The following is an 18900-nucleotide window of genomic DNA, read 5'->3' as shown; positions in this document are numbered from 1 at the left end:
TGCTCAGGTAGAATGTGGCCTAATGCCCTTAGGCACTGATTTGCCATACTGTGAATAGCAGAAACGAATGCAGTGGCCTATCCATTTTGAAATAGTCTGCTTTGAAATAGCTTTTCCTTGCGATCCTGCAGCATATGCCACTAAGAGTTGCTCAGGCTTTCTGAAATCTTTAGTTTTGTCCAAGTAAAAGCATAGCTGTCTATGTCCAAAGAATGCAGAAGTCTCTCCCCCTTATTCTGTGGGTTTTGATAAAAGGTAGGCAAATGTATGGTTTGGTGAAGAGCCACACTGGACACTGCCTTAGGCAAATGTTGGGTTTGTCCTTAGAGAAACCCTGTCAGGATGGAAAATAATAAAAGGTTCCACAGCCATTTTTTCCTGTAACTCTGAGACTCTTCTTGCTGAAGTTATTGCTAGGAGAAGAGCTGTTTTTCCATAAGTATTTTATCTCAGCTGTATTGGCTGGCTCAAACGGAGGCAGTGAGAGTTTTTCCAAGAAAAAACAGAGGTCAAAAGCCAGTATTGGAGCTCTCCTTGGAGGTCTTAAGTTTTTGGCCCCTCTGAGATACTGTCTTAACAGTGGCTGAGAAAAAATAGGTGGGTCTGTATTGTAATGAGCTGAAATGGCAGAGGCATGGATCTTAATTGATGAGAAGGATAGGCCTTTGTCTAGCATCTCTGTTAGGTATTGTAAAATCTAAGGAATGTTTGGTACAAGCATGTCAATTCCTTGTGCCTGGTTCCAAGCACAGAATCTCTTCCATTTTCCTGCATAAGATTTTCTGGTGCTGGGCCTCCTGGCCTCCAAAATAACATCCATAACTGCTTTAGAGAGAGGTGTGTTCTGAATGGTTACATTACCCGCCATGCAGCCAGATTTAGGGTTCCGAGTTGGCTGTGTAGGATCTGATTATTTGGTTGGGTCAGCAAATGAGGAATTTGAGGTAATGTCCAGGCTGGGCCTTGAGACAAGATTTTTAGGATTGGGTACCAGTGCTGGCGTGGACAGTCTGGGGCAATCAGCATCATTTTTGGCTTCTCTTGTCTGACCTTTAGGAGTACCTTGGGGAGGAGAGGCAGAGGAGGGAAGGCATATACTGTGAGGGCTTTCCAGCTGAATGAAAGGGCGTCCACTTTCCATGCTTGTTCATGATAAGTCCGAAGGCAGAATCTCTGTAGCTGGCAGTTGTGAGGGGAGGCAAATAGATCTATGTCTGGGCATCCCCATTTCCCTGTTATCAATCTGAAGATTTGTGGATCTAGTTTCCACTTTTGCAGGTGTACTTGATAAGTCAATGCTGTGTTCCACAAAGTCATGGCTTGTCTGCAGAGGGGGTAGGAATGTGCGCCTCCTTGCTTGTTTATGTACCACATGACTGTAGTATTGTCCGTCTATCAGCAATTGTCCTGGATGAAGTAGGTCCTTGAAGGCTGTCATGGCATTCTGTACAGCTAGCATCTCTCCGATCGATATGAAGATGCATTTGGCTTGTGGGCCATGTGCCCTGAATACATTTTCCTGCCATGTGTGCCCCCCAGGCATAATCTGATTTATCTGTTGTTAGTGTCTGCCTGGCTGTGGGTAAAGCGAATGGCTGTCTCTTGTTGTGGTGACAGGCCTGTGCCCACCATCGAAACTCCTGTTGCAGGCAGAGAATGAGAGTAATTAATGTTTCCAAGCTGTGGCAATGTTGAGTCCAAACAATTTTTAGATACCATTGTTGTTTCCTCATATGCAGTCTTGCATATGGAATTAGTAAAATGCAGGATGCCATGTATCCCAGAGCCTGCAGCATTTTTCTTGCAGATAGCTGGGTCTTTGTTGCCATGTTTTCGAAGTAAGAAGTCAGTTGACTTTGTTTGTCTGGCGTGAGATAAGCCATCTGGGCAGTTATATTTAAGCTTGCACCCAGGAATATTCTCTCTTGAGAGGGTACTAGTTTTGATATCTTTTCGTTTACTGTGTACCCTAGGCAAATTAGTAATCTTTCTACAAACGCCAGATGCTTTAGTAGAATGTCTTTGGTCTCTGCTTGAATAAGGCAGTCATCCAAGTAGGGAAATATTTGAATTCCTCTTTGTCTGCAAAATGCAATTACTGGTGCCAGGCATTTTGTGAAGACGCTGGGCACAGTAGATAAGCCAAAGGGCAGTGCAGAGAATTGGTAGTGCATTGAGCCAGCTATGAATCTGAGGTATCTTCTACAAGATTGTCTGATTGGGACATGCAGGTATGCCTCTCTGAGGTCCAAAGTTACAAGCCAAGCCTTCTTGCCCAGCATGGGCAGAAGCTGCTGCAGAGTCAACATTTTGAATTTTGGAACATCCATAAAAGTATTTAGAATAGACAGGTCCAGAATTGGTCTCCAGGCTTTGTCCTTTCTTGGTACTAAGAAAAGTCTTGAGTAAAATCCTTGTCCTTGCTCTTGTTGTGGTACTGGCTGAATAGCCCTCATGTCCATGAGAGATGAAACTTGTTTTTGTTCCTCTGCCCATTGATTGTGTGGCAGGTCTGGCATACCTTTCGCCTTTGGAAGGGTGTGAAAGTGGAACCTGTAGCCCTGAGAGACTATATTTAAGACCCATTTGTCCTGGGTGACCTTGTGTCAATTTTGTGAAAAAAGTGCTAGCGTTCCCCCTAAGGGAGCTGCCAAAAGATAAGTGCTTGGCATTGGCAGAGGGAAGTCATTGGGACTGTTTCCTATAAGGCTGTGATTTGTCTTCTCCGCTTTTGGAGGTAGAAGCATCCCACTGTTTGGGCCTGTATGAGCCCTGGGGCTATTACCTGCCTCTAGGGCATCTGAATCTGCCTCTTTGAGGTCTGTCTGACACTGGAAAGGACCAATTCTTAGAAGGCCAGTTCCTGCTAAATCTGGGTGGCTGTACCTGCAAGAAATCCTTTACTGTCTGCATAGATTTAGCTTTATCCTCCATTTTCTTCAACACCTCTTCTGCCTTAACACCAAAGTATCATGCTGTAAAGGAGCATCCAATAATTTTGCTTTAACATGATCAGGCAGAGTGTTCCTTTAACCAAGCATGCCTTCTAATAACAGAACCTGTAACAGCGGCCTTGTACTTGGCCTCCAGTGAATCATAACCACATTGCAAAGAATGTTTTCCCACTTGTTCAGCTGCATGCAATAAATCCTGCAAATCTTTGTTTTCAGAACATTCAGAATTTGCCAACATTTTTTGTTTTAACAAAGACATTAAGTATTGCTGATATTTGAGCATATGAAACTGACAATTTAAAGCCCTTACAGCCAAGGTAGCAGAAGTGTAGACTTTTTTCCCCCCATCTGTCGAGAGCCCTAGAATCTCTATCCGAGGGAACAGGGTTTTTAGCAGTAGCAGCCTTGATCCCTCTGGGACCCTGCGAGATAGTTTCTGGATCCGCAGCAGAGTTTTTAAATAGAAATTTATGGGAATCTGGAACCCTGTAATATCTGTCCGGCTTAACTGGTGCAGGAGGTAGAGAGTCTGGAGACAGGCCGGACTCTGAAAATACATCATCTACTATGTCTAGAACAGGAGGGATTGCAAGGTCTGTGCTGAGGAAGTAAAAGAAAGTCTCTAAACCTTTTATTAGACTCTGAATAATCTTGGCTCTCACAGTGGAAATGCTTCCTTATGGTATGCAGGGTTTCCCCAAATGAGTAATCCTCAGGAGGAGAAGCTGAAGGAATAGAATCTTCAGCATCAGAATCCTCATAGGGAGGAATAGAATAACCCTGTTCTGAAGAGGAATCAGAGGAAATGGAAACCTGATCAGAGGAATCATATTCAGTATCTTGCCTATGCCTCTTATCAGGAGGGGGATGGGAACCCCTGATCAAAGTAATTAGGTCTTCGACCATTTTGAGCATCTGTTTCTTAGGCATAGAAGTTTGTCCTGGAGAATGCTGTACTTGTTTCCTTGTCTTTAACGCTGCTTTAGACTTTATCTTGGATGCTGAAGTAGGCTTTATATAAAGTTGTGTAGGTCTGAAAACATCCTCAGAAGCAGATGCCTGCTCAGCGGCTCCGGACCCATCTGAGGGATTAATTTCCGTAGGGCCGATACCTTGAGTATCCAGAGGCCTAGTTGTCTCCACGTGAGAGTCGGAGTTGGCCTGTGGCTCTGAGGTAGCTGGAGTCAGGGGCTGCAAAAGAACCTCACTGAGCACCGGTGAACTGGCGAGTGGCCTAGAAGAGGCTTCGTCGTGTGTTTTGGACCTCGGATGCCTGTCCTTTTCTTTATCCTTGCGCTTTTTATGAATTCCGGTCTGTTGTTCCGATGGCATTATATAGCTAAACCTTCGGCCAAAGTAATGAAAAGCAAAATCGTACCAACGCTTTATCGTGCGTTGGTTAAATCTAGCACAAAACCGACAACTAGCAATGTCGTGGTCAGGGCCTAGGCAAGGAATACATTAAGAATGAAAATCCTTATGAGGTATTTGCTTCCCACAAGAAATACAATTGTTAACTTTTTCTGACATCGGTCTGGAGCAAGAAAAAAGTTTCCACATTGGGGTACTTAGCTTTACTGAAGAATTCGGATCTGAAATTCAATTTCAAAAATCTCAGGAGTCGGCCGACCGGCACTTGCGAACTGCTTTTGCTTCGGGCACCGCGCGGCAAGAAAGACTGAAGAAAATGGCGTTGGCTGCATCTTTTATACCCCTGGCGCACTGACGTCAGGGAAGAGGAGACAACAACCAACGCCGGACCAGGACTTTGGAATTCAGGCCGACTGCGGGTAGCCTGCCAGCAGGATAACCCAAGTGTAATGACTGCAACAGTGAAACACGATGAACATGTGCCTCACTGAATACTGGCGAACTGGCGACTAGCTTAGGAGAAGCATTCGGACTTTGGCGGCCTGTCTCTGTCTATCTTTGCGTTTTTTCGGAATCCCGGTAGTCGGATGGCTAACAGACGACATTTCTGGATAAATTAACTAAGAATCGAAATATTTAGAGGCGAAAACATACCAACGACTGATAGTCCGCTGATTAAATAAAGCACAAAACCAACAGCAAGGTACGTCATGGTCAGGGCTTAGGCAAGGAATACAGTACGAATGAAAATCTTTATGAGGTATTTGCTTTCCACAAGTAATGCAATTATTAACTTTTACTGACATCGGTAAGGAGCAAGAAACAGTTTCCCCAATGAGGTACTTAGCTTTAGTTGAAGAGTTCGGTTCTGAAATTCGAAAATGAAAATTTCAGGAGTCGGCTGACTGGCACTTGCGAACTGCTTCTGCTACCACACGGCAAGAAAGACTAATGTAATGGCGTCGGCTGCACATTTTATACCCCCTGACATCATGGAAGAAGGGACAGCAACCGATGCAGCACCCAAGACTTTGTTAATCAGGCCGACTGAAGGCTACCTGCAAGCAGATAACCCAAATGTAATAACTGCAACAGTGAAACACGAAGAACATCATCCTGGAGTAAAATCCTTTCCCCCTTTGAGAGGGTGGAACATCCTGGATAGTGCCCTGAGAAAGAAGAGAGAGGACTAGTCAGAAGAATTCCAATTGGTATCGTGGTAGCTGTGGAATGCCCCTGAAGGAAGGAGGGCTTTCCCATACCATGGGATAGCCCTGACTGATGATAGAAAGGACCCAGGAGTCCTGGGTTATTCATTTCCAAACCAGGAGGGAAAGAAAGGTGAAGAGAAATGGGGGGTAGATGGATTTGGGGGCTGGTAGTCAGAGACTACCAAATTTGGCCTTAAAAGTCTTTTCTGGAGAAGGTGTAGAAGCAAACAGAGAGAACCTGTCTCCTATAATCCTTCTTACCTTTGGATGGGAGAGATTTAGTTGTCTTCCTTACAAAGGTGGTTCTGGCTGGGTAATTTCTCTGGAAGTGGGAACGGGAGAGACAAAAATGTGTTTGTGTTGTAAATCCTAGAGTTCCTTCCCCTTCGCCTGAAAAGTTTTAAAAAGCTCTGCAGTTGCACTGCCAAATAGGGCTTTTTGTCCAGAGGGGCATCCACAAGCTTAGCTTTGATATCATCAGGTAACGGTTGCAGTCTAAGCCATGAGTACTTTCTCAGGACAGACCCTGTAGCTGCAGGCCTTCGCAGTGTCATAGCTGCATTTGAAGTACCTGGTGACCTGGGAGGAGGAATTAAGAATGGTCGACAGCTTGGCTTTTGGTGGGGGAATCCAGGAACTCCGATAGCAGTTTCACTGCATCTGCTAGAACAGTCATGGAATATTTATCCATGTATGTGTCCAATAGCTCATTGCTCTGAATGCCAATGTTGTAGACCCATATACACTTTTTCCCCCAGTCTCTCCATGACCTTGCTCTCCTTATCATGGGGGAGCAGAGAGGACAAAAGCAAAAGCTTAGAAGCTTTATCTGCTGCCACTGAAATAGCTGGATCAGCAGAGGGTGCTTAAAAAGGAATTTGCCATCCTCAGGCACCTCTTAAAGTCTATCTGAGCGTTTGGGAGCTGGAGGCAGGGAATCTGGGCACTTGGAAGATGCAGTGAAAGCATTCAAGAAGGCTGGCAGGACAGGAGGGATGGCTAATGGATTAGGGGATTCCATCTGAAGGAGGTCAATAGTGCCGCATCTGGATTTCAGAGATCTGGTAGCAATCCCACTTAAAGTCCATCTTCAAGATGGTCTCCCAAAAGGAAATATCCTTAACCAGGGGAATCCATACCATTAGACTCCTCCTTTGGGGAGGCATATCCTAAAGGAGAAGCAATGCGAGTAGCGTAAGCCAGAGACTTGTCCCCTGATGAATTCTCCGCCTCAGATGAGACGTCCTTTGAAGGCCTCTTCAAGGGGGTAAAAGGAGAAAAGGCCGATGAAGAAACAGAAGGGGCTGAGGTCTGGTGGAGGGCCATTAAGGCTTTAAAGAGGTCGTGGATAAAGGCCTGCCAGTCAGGAGTTGGATCAGGAACCTGGTCCTGATGAACTGGAGAATCACGTTTAGTTTTAAATTGTTTCTTCTTTGGCACCTCATGAGCCAGGAGGTGACAGATTGACAGGCCTGACGGGCAAGCAGCATTCTACGTATGTGGGAACATATTTGTTTACAACAATCTGACTGATGCAGAGTGGGCTTTCAGAGACAACCAGCCGTGGTCCCCCCCGCCCACCAGCGCCCGAATCGGACACCTGCAAATCCCTCTGGAACGTGCTTGCAGATCCTTTGATGGCTTCCGTGGTGGTACCTGTCCCAAGGAGGTGCTGTAGATTCCAAGGTGGCCTCCAGACCTTCATCCACCTCGAGAGGATCACCTGAAATAGAGGGAGTAGCAGCTGGGTCCGGCTGAGGCTTCTTGGCCTTCTTGAGTTGCGGCTTGTCTAAAGGATCCGACATCTGCTCCATATCTAGAGCCACGTGCTTAAGGCATTGATTTTTCAAGAATAACTTGAGAGGCTAGATGGGTATTGAGGGTTTTTGTCACAAAGGCCTTAGAGACACAGTGCAGCAGGTGTGATTGTGATCTGGGCCTAGACAAAACAAGCAAAGCTCATGGGAGTTATGTGGAATCTGCCTTCCACACTGACAATTGCCCTTCCTAGCTGATGTACTCACTACAAAAAAAAAAAAAAACACACAGTAGCCTAAAGGAATAAAGAAAAAGCCCCAACAGGGTACTTATCTGAAGAACAAACGCGACTTCTCTGGTGACAGATGACCGGAGCTGGCAATTGGACAGGAGGCAGAAAAGTTTTGAGGTAAGCACCTGCTGATGTCTGCTTTATACCAGACGTCTCTTTATGGCCGACGTACGCTAACTCATGTGTGGCATTGCACGTATCTTACAGTGGCATTTAGACTTTGACATACTGGCCGGACGTACGAGTCAGCTGGAGGCTGACTACCCCATGTTATGAATGCTGCAGCATATGAATAGGACGACATCTGGGATTCTTTTCATTCTTGTGGAGGGGGAACTTAGGAAAATGGCATGATATAACCTCTGGATACAATTCTCTACACCCAGGAATATTTTATGAAAAACCATGCTCTTCGCTGCAGAAACAAATGCCCCCCCAACTGTTACTAGAGGGGAGCAGTTGGGCCGCCTTTCAGGAGCACTGTGTTTGACCAAAGAGGAGTTCCAGAGCCCTAAATCTGTGGACCACCTCTGCTACAGGAGCAGCATCTTACACTTGAGCCCCCCTCCCAACTCTGGGATAACCATGTCTTCTTGAGTCTTGAAAAGGACCCCAAGATTTGCAGAACCACACCTTTCTACCTTCGTGTTGATTCCGGGGAAAAAGGGCTTTGAGGGTTACAAAAAAGTATCCCTACGGCAGACAGGGTTTTCCATCTTGTTCACCTCTGGAGAGCATGTCCTTTACTTTAAGGCTAAATAAGTAAGATCTATCAAGGGACCATTGATGAATGAAGACAAAGGGCTCCGCAAAGTCAGTGTCACATCCAGGCAGGTATCCTAATGGCTATGCCTGAACCCACCACCCTTGAGGTAGCTTCCACTGCATGCGAGACCAGCCTCATGGACACATTACATATTGATAGAAGGCTGGACAGTTGCGAGGAGACACTATTGTGGTCCACAGCAGACATGGACCCAGAAAGAGATAGTGAAATCTCTTTGTAATCCTGTAAAATGTGCCAGGTAATTCAACTATCACAGAACAAAGGTGGCTGAAATCTCCAAGCACTTGCTGAATCTGTCCAAAGCCCTGGGCTCCCTGTTAGGGGGATGGACAGAACAGCTCTGCAAGCTCTTTTCTGGTGGCCACCACCACAATCATGGCATCAACTTGGGGCCCCCCATGCTCCAGTGTGTCCTGTCCTTGGGAGGGGCTAAATTTTGTCTGGACATATAGGGATGGACTCCACAGTATCTAGTTCCTTCCACACCCATCAAGAAATAGGATAAGTTTGTCAGCCAGAGAAGTCACCCAAATAATAGTCAGGCCAGACCTGAAAGCCTCCAAGAACTCCTCTTGGGAAGGGGTTATCAAAGACCAACCACTACTATGTTTTAAAAGCTCTAGAATGTCACAGGTGAGAAGTCTTCATGTGGAGATCTGGGGGACCCTTTCTCTTCATCAAAATCAGTGTCCGCCTTAAGAGATTCCTGAGGGGAATCTATGCGACTCCTTTTACATGTTTCTCTTCTGAGGGACCTCATCAGCTGGATCATCTGAAGAGGTACCAGGAGAGATGAGAGGAGTCCTGAGGGACTGACTTAAGACTTGACTGAGCTGGCTGTTTGAGTGGAATGAAAGAACAAGGCCCACAGCAAAGAACTGAAGAAGGTAAAGTTGTTTGATTCGGGGGGGGGGGGGGATATCCTTTCTCTAGGTAAAGAGAAGGTCCTGTCCACAATCTCAAAGGCAGAGCACTACGGGGTGTAACTGAAATCAAGAGTAAAGAAAACAATATTTCCTGAACCATCAGCTGATGCAACCCTGCAAGCACTCCACCCCAGGAAGGAGTCAGACCCAAGCCGACCAGCACCAAAGCTGTGAGAGGCTGGGATGACTCTAGTAGCTTCAGAGTTGACTAGTCCCCCCCCCCCCCCAGTCTGGAACAAACACTTTCGATCAGAAATTCTTCTGGCTCTGAAAGGCAAGGAGGTGGATAACTCACGGAAGCAACTGGAGTTGAAAACAGTCTGTGTCCATTGAGGACACCCCCAGGGACTGCAGATCTGAGGGTTCTGAAACAGGTCAGTTCAGAAATAAGGAGACCAAAGGGGAAGGGAGCCATAGGTTGGCTCATGGAGCCGATGGGAGTACCCCCATATGGATATGAGTTCTGAGGAATTCTCTCAGCATCCTATCCACATCAGCCTCGGACAAACTCCTGGAAAACCTCAGCAAAGAGGTATAGGACAGAGTTCTGGAGTGTCTGAGGGGGGACTGCTCCAAGAAGGGTGAAGGGGGCCTAGATGTTACTAGATCCGGTAGGGGAAGAGATGACTGTATCAGAGATTACTCTGAAGTAGATGGATGCGAGATGGTTGGATCAAATTTTCCCGATATTTTGGCAGGAGGCTCCAATGAAGGAGCTGACGATGTAGATCTAGTGACCTCTCATGAGATTCTTTATCTTTGGGAACCATGTCGGGCCCACCCCTCTTTTGAGGGGGTCTGAGCTCCAGCTGCAGCAAAAGTGGAAGGTAGAAGGCCATTCAAGACTAGCTTGTTCCTCCTGTCAGAGAGCCCTGGAGTTGAAACCAGAGCAAATGGAGCAGTTTGCATCTAAAAAAAAAAAAAAATGGAGCAGTTCGCATCTAAAAAAAAAAAAAAAAAAATATTTCTGCTTTTACTGTATTTGTGTTTCTTCCTACTTTATTTTGCTTTTGCGTCATCTTAAAAGTACTCAGTTGTATTTATTACTGCTTGGTGTACCTCATTCTAAGCCGTTTAGTTTAAGCACTTGGGCTTCAGACCAGTTGTTTTACATTAAGAAGGTTTGTGGTCTGCACTGAAGTGGCAGAACAGGTAGCTTACATCCTTCTAAGTTGGGAACTTCTGATTGAGGGCTCAGTGTCTGTTATTCTAAAAGTGTATTAATTCTGGTTTAAGCACTTGGGCTTCAGGCCAGTTATTTTACATTAAAAGGGTTCGTGGTCTGCACTCTTGTGGGAGGACAGGCTGTTCTCTGCCCTTCTGAGCTGGGAATTTCTGGTTAAAAGCTTATAGTGCCTGCATATTTGAACCGCTTCTTACTGAAATTGGTACACCTTGTTTGCTGTAGCGTAGACTAGATCCAGGCCTGCTGAATCTAGCTTTGTTTGTATAACTTGAGCACTAATCCAGGCATTCTTTAAAGTATTCAATTGTATTTACTACTGCTTGGTAGTAACTTGATTAAAGTGTAGCTATCATTCTAAGTCTTTTGGATTAAGCACTTGGGCTTCAGACCAGTTGTTTTACATTAGGAAGGTTTGTGGCCTGCACTGTGGTGGCAGGACAGGTAGCTTACATCCTTCTAAGTTGGAAACTGCTGATTGAGGGCTCAGTGTCTGTTATTCTAAAAGTGCATTAGTTCTGGTTTAAGCACTTGGCCTTCAGGCCAGTTATTTTACATTAAGAAGGTTCGTGGTCTGCACTCTTGTGGGAGGAGAGGCTGGACTCTGCCCTTCAGAACTGGGAATTTCTGGTTAAAGGCTTATAGTGCCTGCATATTTCAACTGTTTCTTACTGAAATTGGTACACCTTGTTTGCTGTAGCACAGACTAGATCCAGGCCTGCTGAATCTAGCTTTGTTTGTATGCTTGTTTGTTTGCTTGTTATTTCCCTGAAACGCTAATACCACCTAAAACGCGGCTTTTCAGCGCTTCTGTGGATCCCTAGTGATATCTGCATTGCTTACTGTACTAATTTCCTTGTTTCACTTAAAAGAAAGTTACTGTTTGTCATTTTTGCATTTAAGTTACGTGTAACACATTGCATTTAAGTTACCTGGCACTTGCTCACTAAAGCAATTATACAAGTCAGCACTAAAAAATTTAAAGCACTACACCCTCACAAACTCACCTGGAGTACCTTGTTCCCCATTGGCCCTTTTTTTTCAATTATAAAGGAATTCCCAATACTATTCTACCATGTCCAAAGGTCAGTTGTCAATCTCCTCTCTGGTCCAGCTGGTGAATCTGGGAATCTTGAGGCAATGTTACAACTGCCTCATGTACACAGACAACCCTCTCCTCCTCCCAACAAATTCCAACACATTTGAGAGATGCATCCATATAGCCAAACTGGAGGCTAAGCTCTCTCAACTCAGTACTGGCGTAACCAGTCAGGAGGAGAAGGAAACCACACTCACTACAATTACAGTCTCACATAGACCTACCACGACAGCAAACCAAACACAAACACACAAAAACATACTCGGAGGCTCTAAATAAAAATCTGCCTAAGCAGCAGAGACCTCCAAAGCAGATACCCAAGCAATCGCTACCCCAAAACAAAACACGTGCAACACATAGCTCACAAAGCCAGTGTGCCTAACAGTCACAGCCCTTAAGGCTAAACAACACACCTGATACACTTGTAACAGGTGACTATAGTCAGGCACACTGACGTCCTGCTCACCAGGCTGAACAAGGAGGTGGTCACGGTGAGCTGCCTGTCGGGCGCTAGGATTCGCCACATAACACAAGCACTCAGGTCACTCCAAGGCAAGTACAAATATGACTCAGTCATTGTCCATACTGGTGTGAATGACCTGAGACGTACCTCCCTGGACTACATGAAAAGAGACACAGAGGAGCTCTCTGAGCATGTGGCCCAGGCCAGTATGACCCTGACCTTGAGTAGCATCTTACCCTCACCAAGAATGCTGCCACAATATGAAGACAAGATGATCAATTTCAACAATCGGCTTAAGTATTGGTGTCATTCAAAGGGGATCCAATGCCTGTCAGCCAGGGATGACATGCTCAACAAGCCACGATGCTTCGCTAGGGACGGCTTGCACCTGTCACCCCTGGGCTTTCGGATATTGGTAAAGGCTCTTGCTACTCCCATAGTGCCTTTTTTAGGCAAGACTCAAAAGACAAACCCACCTCCATAGGTATCACAAGGGATAAGAAACTAAGAGTAATGCTACTCAACGCCAGAAGTCTAAACCTCAAGATGCACACACTCGAAACTCTCCTTAGCATGGAGAACATCGATATCTGTGCAGTAACAGAAACCTGGTTCAAAGCTCCTGAGAGCACCCCAGCACTACTAGGTTATACCTCATACCATGCTTTTCGGCCCCAAAACTTGGACCGAACCACAAAAGGATGGGGAGTATCAATATTCGTCAAAGATACTCACACCTCCAGGTTGGTGGCACAGCACGAAGCATCAGAGACTATCCATGTGCAACTAACAGTGGGAAAAACCTGCCTTCCAGTTTACAGCCTGCTACAGACCACCCTCCCAAACCCAGGAACCCCACTCTGCCTTCCTGAGAACACTGGAAAATATGAAGGTCTCTCCAAACACCATTATATTGGGCGACTTCAACTACCCAAACATAGACTGGGAGCATTACTCTAGCTCCAACACCCTAGCCCAAAGGTTCCTAGAATTTATAAACTCAAACGCTATGGAACAACTTGTTACCACTCCCACAAGAGGGGAAAACATACTGGACCTGATCATCACCAACATGGTGACTCTATGCTCCAGACCAGAAGTGTATCCCTCACTGGTAAGATCAGACCATAAACTAATCTCACTGGATATTCACATCCCGACCCCACCTCCTGCCCAGAAAACCACAGTGAAGAACTTCTCTAAAGCAAATTTCACACTCCTCAAAACCGAGGTGGAATCCTTCAAAGCCCCCGGGCCTGTGGAAAATACGGCCCAGACCACAGAATCCTTTATAAATACATTCTATGAACACCTTCAGGAATGCATGGATCATGCAATCCCAAATAAAACCAAGACCCAATCCTCCAAAGGCAGACATCCTGTCTGGTGGACCCCAGCCATAAACAAACTATACAACAGGAGGAGGCAGCTACTAAATTGTAGAGCAAAATCCCAAAAAGGGAAGGCATCTCTGATCAGTATTAGCAAAAAACTACGGCCACTCATAAAATCGACTAAGGTCAGCTTCGAGAGAAAAACTGCACAGGACACTAAGGATAATCACAAGGCTTTCTTTAGTTATGTTAGGAACCTGGGTGGGAATTCCTAGATATGCTCAGAATTAGTCCAAAATGACAAAAAATACACCGAACCCACAGACATTGCCAATATCTTAGCTGACAGGTTCAGTGCAAACTCCCCCCCCCTCCCCACCAAAAGGGCAAATATCTATCCCAGCAGAGTGCTGCCCCCCTGACATCTCAGATGCTCAGGTAAGAGCCGCCCTCTCCAAAGCAAAAAACACAGCATCAATGGGACCAGATAGTGTCCCGGGCTGCGTCCTACATGAACTCCAAGAAGAGCTAAACCCAAACATAAAACTACTGTTCAATCTCATCCTTACTACAGGATATGTACCCAAAGTCCAAAATGACAAAAAATACACCGAACCCACAGACATTGCCAATATCTTAGCTGACAGGTTCAGCGCAAACTCCCCCCCCCTCCCCACCAAAAGGGCAAATATCTATCCCAGCAGAGTGCTGCCCCCCTGACATCTCAGATGCTCAGGTAAGAGCCGCCCTCTCCAAAGCAAAAAACACAGCATCAATGGGACCAGACGGTGTCCCGGGCTGCGTCCTACATGAACTCCAAGAAGAGCTAAACCCAAACATAAAACTACTGTTCAATCTCAGCCTTACTACAGGATATGTACCCAAAGAGTGGCGTACAGCAACAGTGGTCCCTCTCCACAAAGGTGGTGCCTCAACGGATCCTGGAAACTATAGCCCCATAAGCCTGACTAGCTTGGTCTGCAAAGCTATGGAAAGGATCATCATGGACCTCATAAATAAAGATATTGGGGACCTACAGACAACTGGATCCTACCCAGTTCGGCTTTGTTAAGGGCAGATCCTGCCTCTTAAACCTGGCTGATTTCTATGAAACAGTCACCAAGGCCATTGATGAGGGGAAGGTGGTGCACACAGCCTACCTGGACCTCGCAAAAGCCTTCGATACAATACCCCACTCGGGCATTATAGATAAGCTCACCAGCTTAAATATAAACCCCTATGTCACTAGATGGGTTGCAAACTGGCTCAAGGACAGAACCCACATGGTTAGAGTTGCTGGAGCCATGTCAGACTCCAAACCAGTTACAAGTGGCGTCCCACAAGGCTCAGTCCTGGGACCTATCTTGTTCGGTATATATTTCTCGGAGGTACAAGCCAACACTAAAGGACTGTGGCTGACCAAGTTCGCAGATGACTGCAAACTGGGCGCCATAATCGACTCTCCAGCCGACACAAGCATCCTCCAAAAGGGCCTCATAGAAACAGACAACTGGTGCCAGAGCCATGGCCTCAAGCTAAACGCCAAAAAGTGTATAGTCATCCCCTTTGGCAAAAACAAAGTGCCCACAAATTACCATATAGATGGTAATCCATTAAGTACAATAGTAATTAGGGACCTGGGGACCCAAGTTGATAGCAATCTCTCATTTGACAACCACGTGGCCAAAGTGGTTAGAAAAACATTTTATATAGCCCACCTAATCATGAAAGGATTCGCATCTAGATCAGTGGAGGTCATCGTGCCTCTTTACTCATCCCTCATCAGGACCATAATTGAGTACAATGCCCCTTTTGGGATGTACCTTACCAGACACCTGCAGCAACTGGAAAGACCCCAAAAGTACCTCACCAAGAGGATCAAAGGGCTCAAACAGATGCCATATGCTGCCCGGTTAAAGAAACTCCAGCTCTACTCAGTGGCATACCGCCTGTTTAGGGGCGATCTGTGCCTGACGTATTAAAGCCATGTCCAACCCGGAATTAATGGACATGCTGCACCTCAGAAAATCCAAATCCCATCGAGCTACGCGCTTGAGAGATTTGAACCTCAGCACTGAAATAAATAGGACATGCTGGAAGGACAGATTCATAACCCAGAGGCTCCCTTCACTCTGGAATAAAATCCCAGTCCAGGTTAGGCAGAGTCCCTCATTGACTCTCTTCAAGAGGAATCTTGATGAGTGGATGGGAGATCGTAGGTTTAACCCGGTATCACTTCTGTGTCACTGTTAGACAGAGGCACAGTATACTAACCTCGAAAAAGGGCATAGCAAAATTAATTTAAAATGGGTGGCGAAAGCCAAACACATTCTGGCTAGGCTTATAAATGCCCTAGGGCAGATAGCCTAGTATGAACCTATCAACCTATGAAATGTGTGGGCTCCTGAACAATATACATACTTCCTATAGGCCTCAAGAGTTTGGTATTTTATGCTCACACATGCATTTTTTAAAGCCAGTAGGTTTATCTGCCACACTGGCCTACATTATGAAAAGAAATAAAACTGCAAAAAAATACTTTACTTTTGATTTTTTTTTTTTTACGATTATAAAGGACAGAAAAAAGGCTAAAAAAAAGATAACTACCAACAATGGTAGACAAAAACACTAGAGTAGAGAAGAAAATTTTAGCTAGGTACCAACAACGGTACTCAGGAAAAGTACCGAAAAATCAGTAACAGCAGCTCAGAAAATCTTATAGGAAAACTAAAAGGTAATCAAGGGAAGAAGGTGAGAGAAACGAATCAATGAAAATGTTAGAAATGTTGGCAAAACTTAATTACTTCCCTAGGAAAACATCCAAAAACTCGACAGCCGACAGGATCCACACATCTGTAGCCAAATGGCAGCAAACAAGATCTGAGGTATGTTTGGTTGGAGGGGCATTATGCAGATCTGAGGGAGGAACTCAAGAGCTTGGATCCAAAGATCTGGTAAAAGCAGCCAGATCGGATGAGACACTCATCAGTTGAGGAATGAATGAAAATGAAACATCAAATCATCTTTTAAACTGACAGGAAAAAAAGAGCGCTCTCATTTAAAGTACAACACAGTCTTTTGACAGCCGACAGGATCCACACATCTGTAGCCAAATGGCAGCAAACAAGATCTGAGGTATGTTTGGTTGGAGGGGCATTATGCAGATCTGAGGGAGGAACTCAAGAGCTTGGATCCAAAGATCTGGTAAAAGCAGCCAGATCGGATGAGACACTCATCAGTTGAGGAATGAATGAAAATGAAACATCAAATCATCTTTTAAACTGACAGGAAAAAAAGAGCGCTCTCATTTAAAGTACAACACAGTCTTTTGACAGTTCATTAAAATGCTAACTCCTAGCTTTAAAATGACTTTCCTGAACAGAAAAGTGTAACTATACAAACAATTTTTAAAACCCAAGTTTTTCCAACCAAAGGGAATGCATCTGCCCAGCACAGGAACAGCACAAGCCAAGCGTTGATCCTCGAAGGCCTCAGAGGTGCATATTCTTAAGCAGCAGGAAAGGTCTGTAGGGCTCGACATCCAAACCTGCCTTTTTAGTCAGCTCAGCTCAAGCTGACTGTTTGGATATGTGGTAAGTGCCATGAAGCTTTTGAAGCTGTGTTTTTATTTCTTTGCAGGCCATAGCTCATACAGCTAAGGCTACTGCACAGTGATTAGTATGACTGACATCAGGTCAGTAATTAGGGACTTAGAGTTTGCAACTTATCACCCTGAACACCACTGTGGCAGACTTTCTTCCAGCAGCACCCCCCCACACCCCCAAGTTTATATGTACATAAACTCAGAAATCACCACAAAGAGGCGAAAAGGGAATATTCCAGAAAATGGCAATCTTAGACTTGGTATATGCAAGTCCAATTTTCAGACATGCAGTCTCAGTGTTGCAGGACTCATCCTAGTGGATCCTGACATTTCAAATTGTTACTATTTAATAGGATATGATAACTACAAACTTATCACACATTACGTTTTAATGATCCATGTCAGTCTACATCATCAGGAATGGTAGCACCAACAGTCACTCAAGCACCTTTAAGGCCCTCTCAGGTTAAAACTTCTCCCCTAGCTCACATTATAAATACACTTTAGTCCTTATTCAGGTATGGACATGTTGAGCTTTTTATTTGAAAAATGTTTACACTGTGTGTTAAGGCTGAAGTTTTGTTCATCATCCCTTTTACTGACTGAGTTTATTAATTAGGTAGCTGGACTGGTCCTTGGATCCTTTTCTGCTACAACTTCTTTATATGGAACACTGGTCAAAATTCATCTGGGAAAAAGCTAAGCTTGCAGCAACCTCAAAAGAATGCTCCAGAGGTCAGTCTACAATGCAAGTCACCTAGCCTTCCAGCAAATCCTGGGGTAAGAAAAATACACCTGCAGATGTGATCCCTATGTTGAATAAGAGAGGGCCAAGAAAGCAGTGCTACTGAATACACTAACCGGTATACAGCAATAACAAAGGGAGGACGAAAACAAGAAAAAAATCTTACAGGGTCTGGCATAGAATGCAGTGTGTTAACTCCTGAAGGACTACTTCCCAGAACATGTGCTGGCTCAGCATTCTCAGGCTCTCCTGCGTCTGCTGTAGGTGCCTCAACATCAGCTTCTTCCTCTAAGCAAGCACTATGGTCCGTAGTTGAAGACAACTTTTGCTTTTCTACACTGTCAAGGATGTTAGCAGCTTCAACCTTCTGCTCTTCTGGCATCTTAAACAAAAATAGAGGCAAAAACAAGAGAAACAGAAATCAGGTCAAGAAAAAGTACGGCTTAAACAGTTTCAAGTTTTAGGACAAATTCAGGTGTTAAATAAAAGCAGCAATGAATTTCAAATTATCTCAAATGCAAGAAAAATAATATGACACCAGTTTAGATTTGAAAAAACATACACCAATATCCTTCACTTATTGAAACCAAGTACATCCGAATCTCTGGTGTGGGGAGATTGTGAATTTGTTTACAGATCCCTCTGTCATCCTCTTATTTGAAGCAGTCATTTCCAGACCAACCACATTGGGGCTTCCTGTAATGCCTAAACATAACAACGACCATTTTCTGTCTGTTCAGTGCCTGAAAGTTCCTATTACTTACTAAACATAATGGAGTATGACTGCAGACTAAATACAATCTTTCAATCACAAAATTTTTAATCAGGATAAAGGGCTGCCTACCAGGAAGACTTTCAGGGACACATCATAATCAATACTCCCTGTCACCTGAGGGGTTTGTTTTACTGCTACCTCCTCTTACCTAAATACACATTATTGCCATACTACTACTGCTTACCACTAATGCAGTAATCATCACTCATACAATTAAATGCTTGCACATAATCCGAGACTGTACACAAACTCGTCCTACTCGCATGCAGATTTCCACAGTAAACTTTTAACACCCTCCCTTTCTCACACACTTCTACTATCAGGGGGAAATACTACAAACATATTATGTATAAAACACACTACTTTGAGTAAACACACCACCTGTCAAAATCATACCA

General features: G+C 44.8%; 1 protein-coding gene across 2 annotated transcripts in view; it reads right to left on the bottom strand.

Moving 5' to 3' along the window:
* Window positions 1-18900, bottom strand: part of SETD5 (SET domain containing 5) — a 2687190-nt gene that overhangs the window by 1145277 nt on the left and 1523013 nt on the right. For both annotated transcript variants that reach the window (XM_044078031.1, XM_044078032.1), the window contains exon 14: window positions 17894-18109. In XM_044078031.1, the coding sequence (XP_043933966.1) occupies window positions 17894-18109 (216 nt within the window). The remainder of the gene's footprint in view (window positions 1-17893; window positions 18110-18900) is intronic.

The sequence above is a fragment of the Protopterus annectens genome, chromosome 7.part0, assembly GCF_019279795.1.
Source record: "Protopterus annectens isolate FY-2018-M chromosome 7.part0, PAN1.0, whole genome shotgun sequence".
Taxonomy (NCBI): domain Eukaryota; kingdom Metazoa; phylum Chordata; order Ceratodontiformes; family Protopteridae; genus Protopterus; species Protopterus annectens.
Note: the sequence above shows the minus strand (reverse complement) of the source record. Positions and strands in the feature narration are given on the sequence as shown.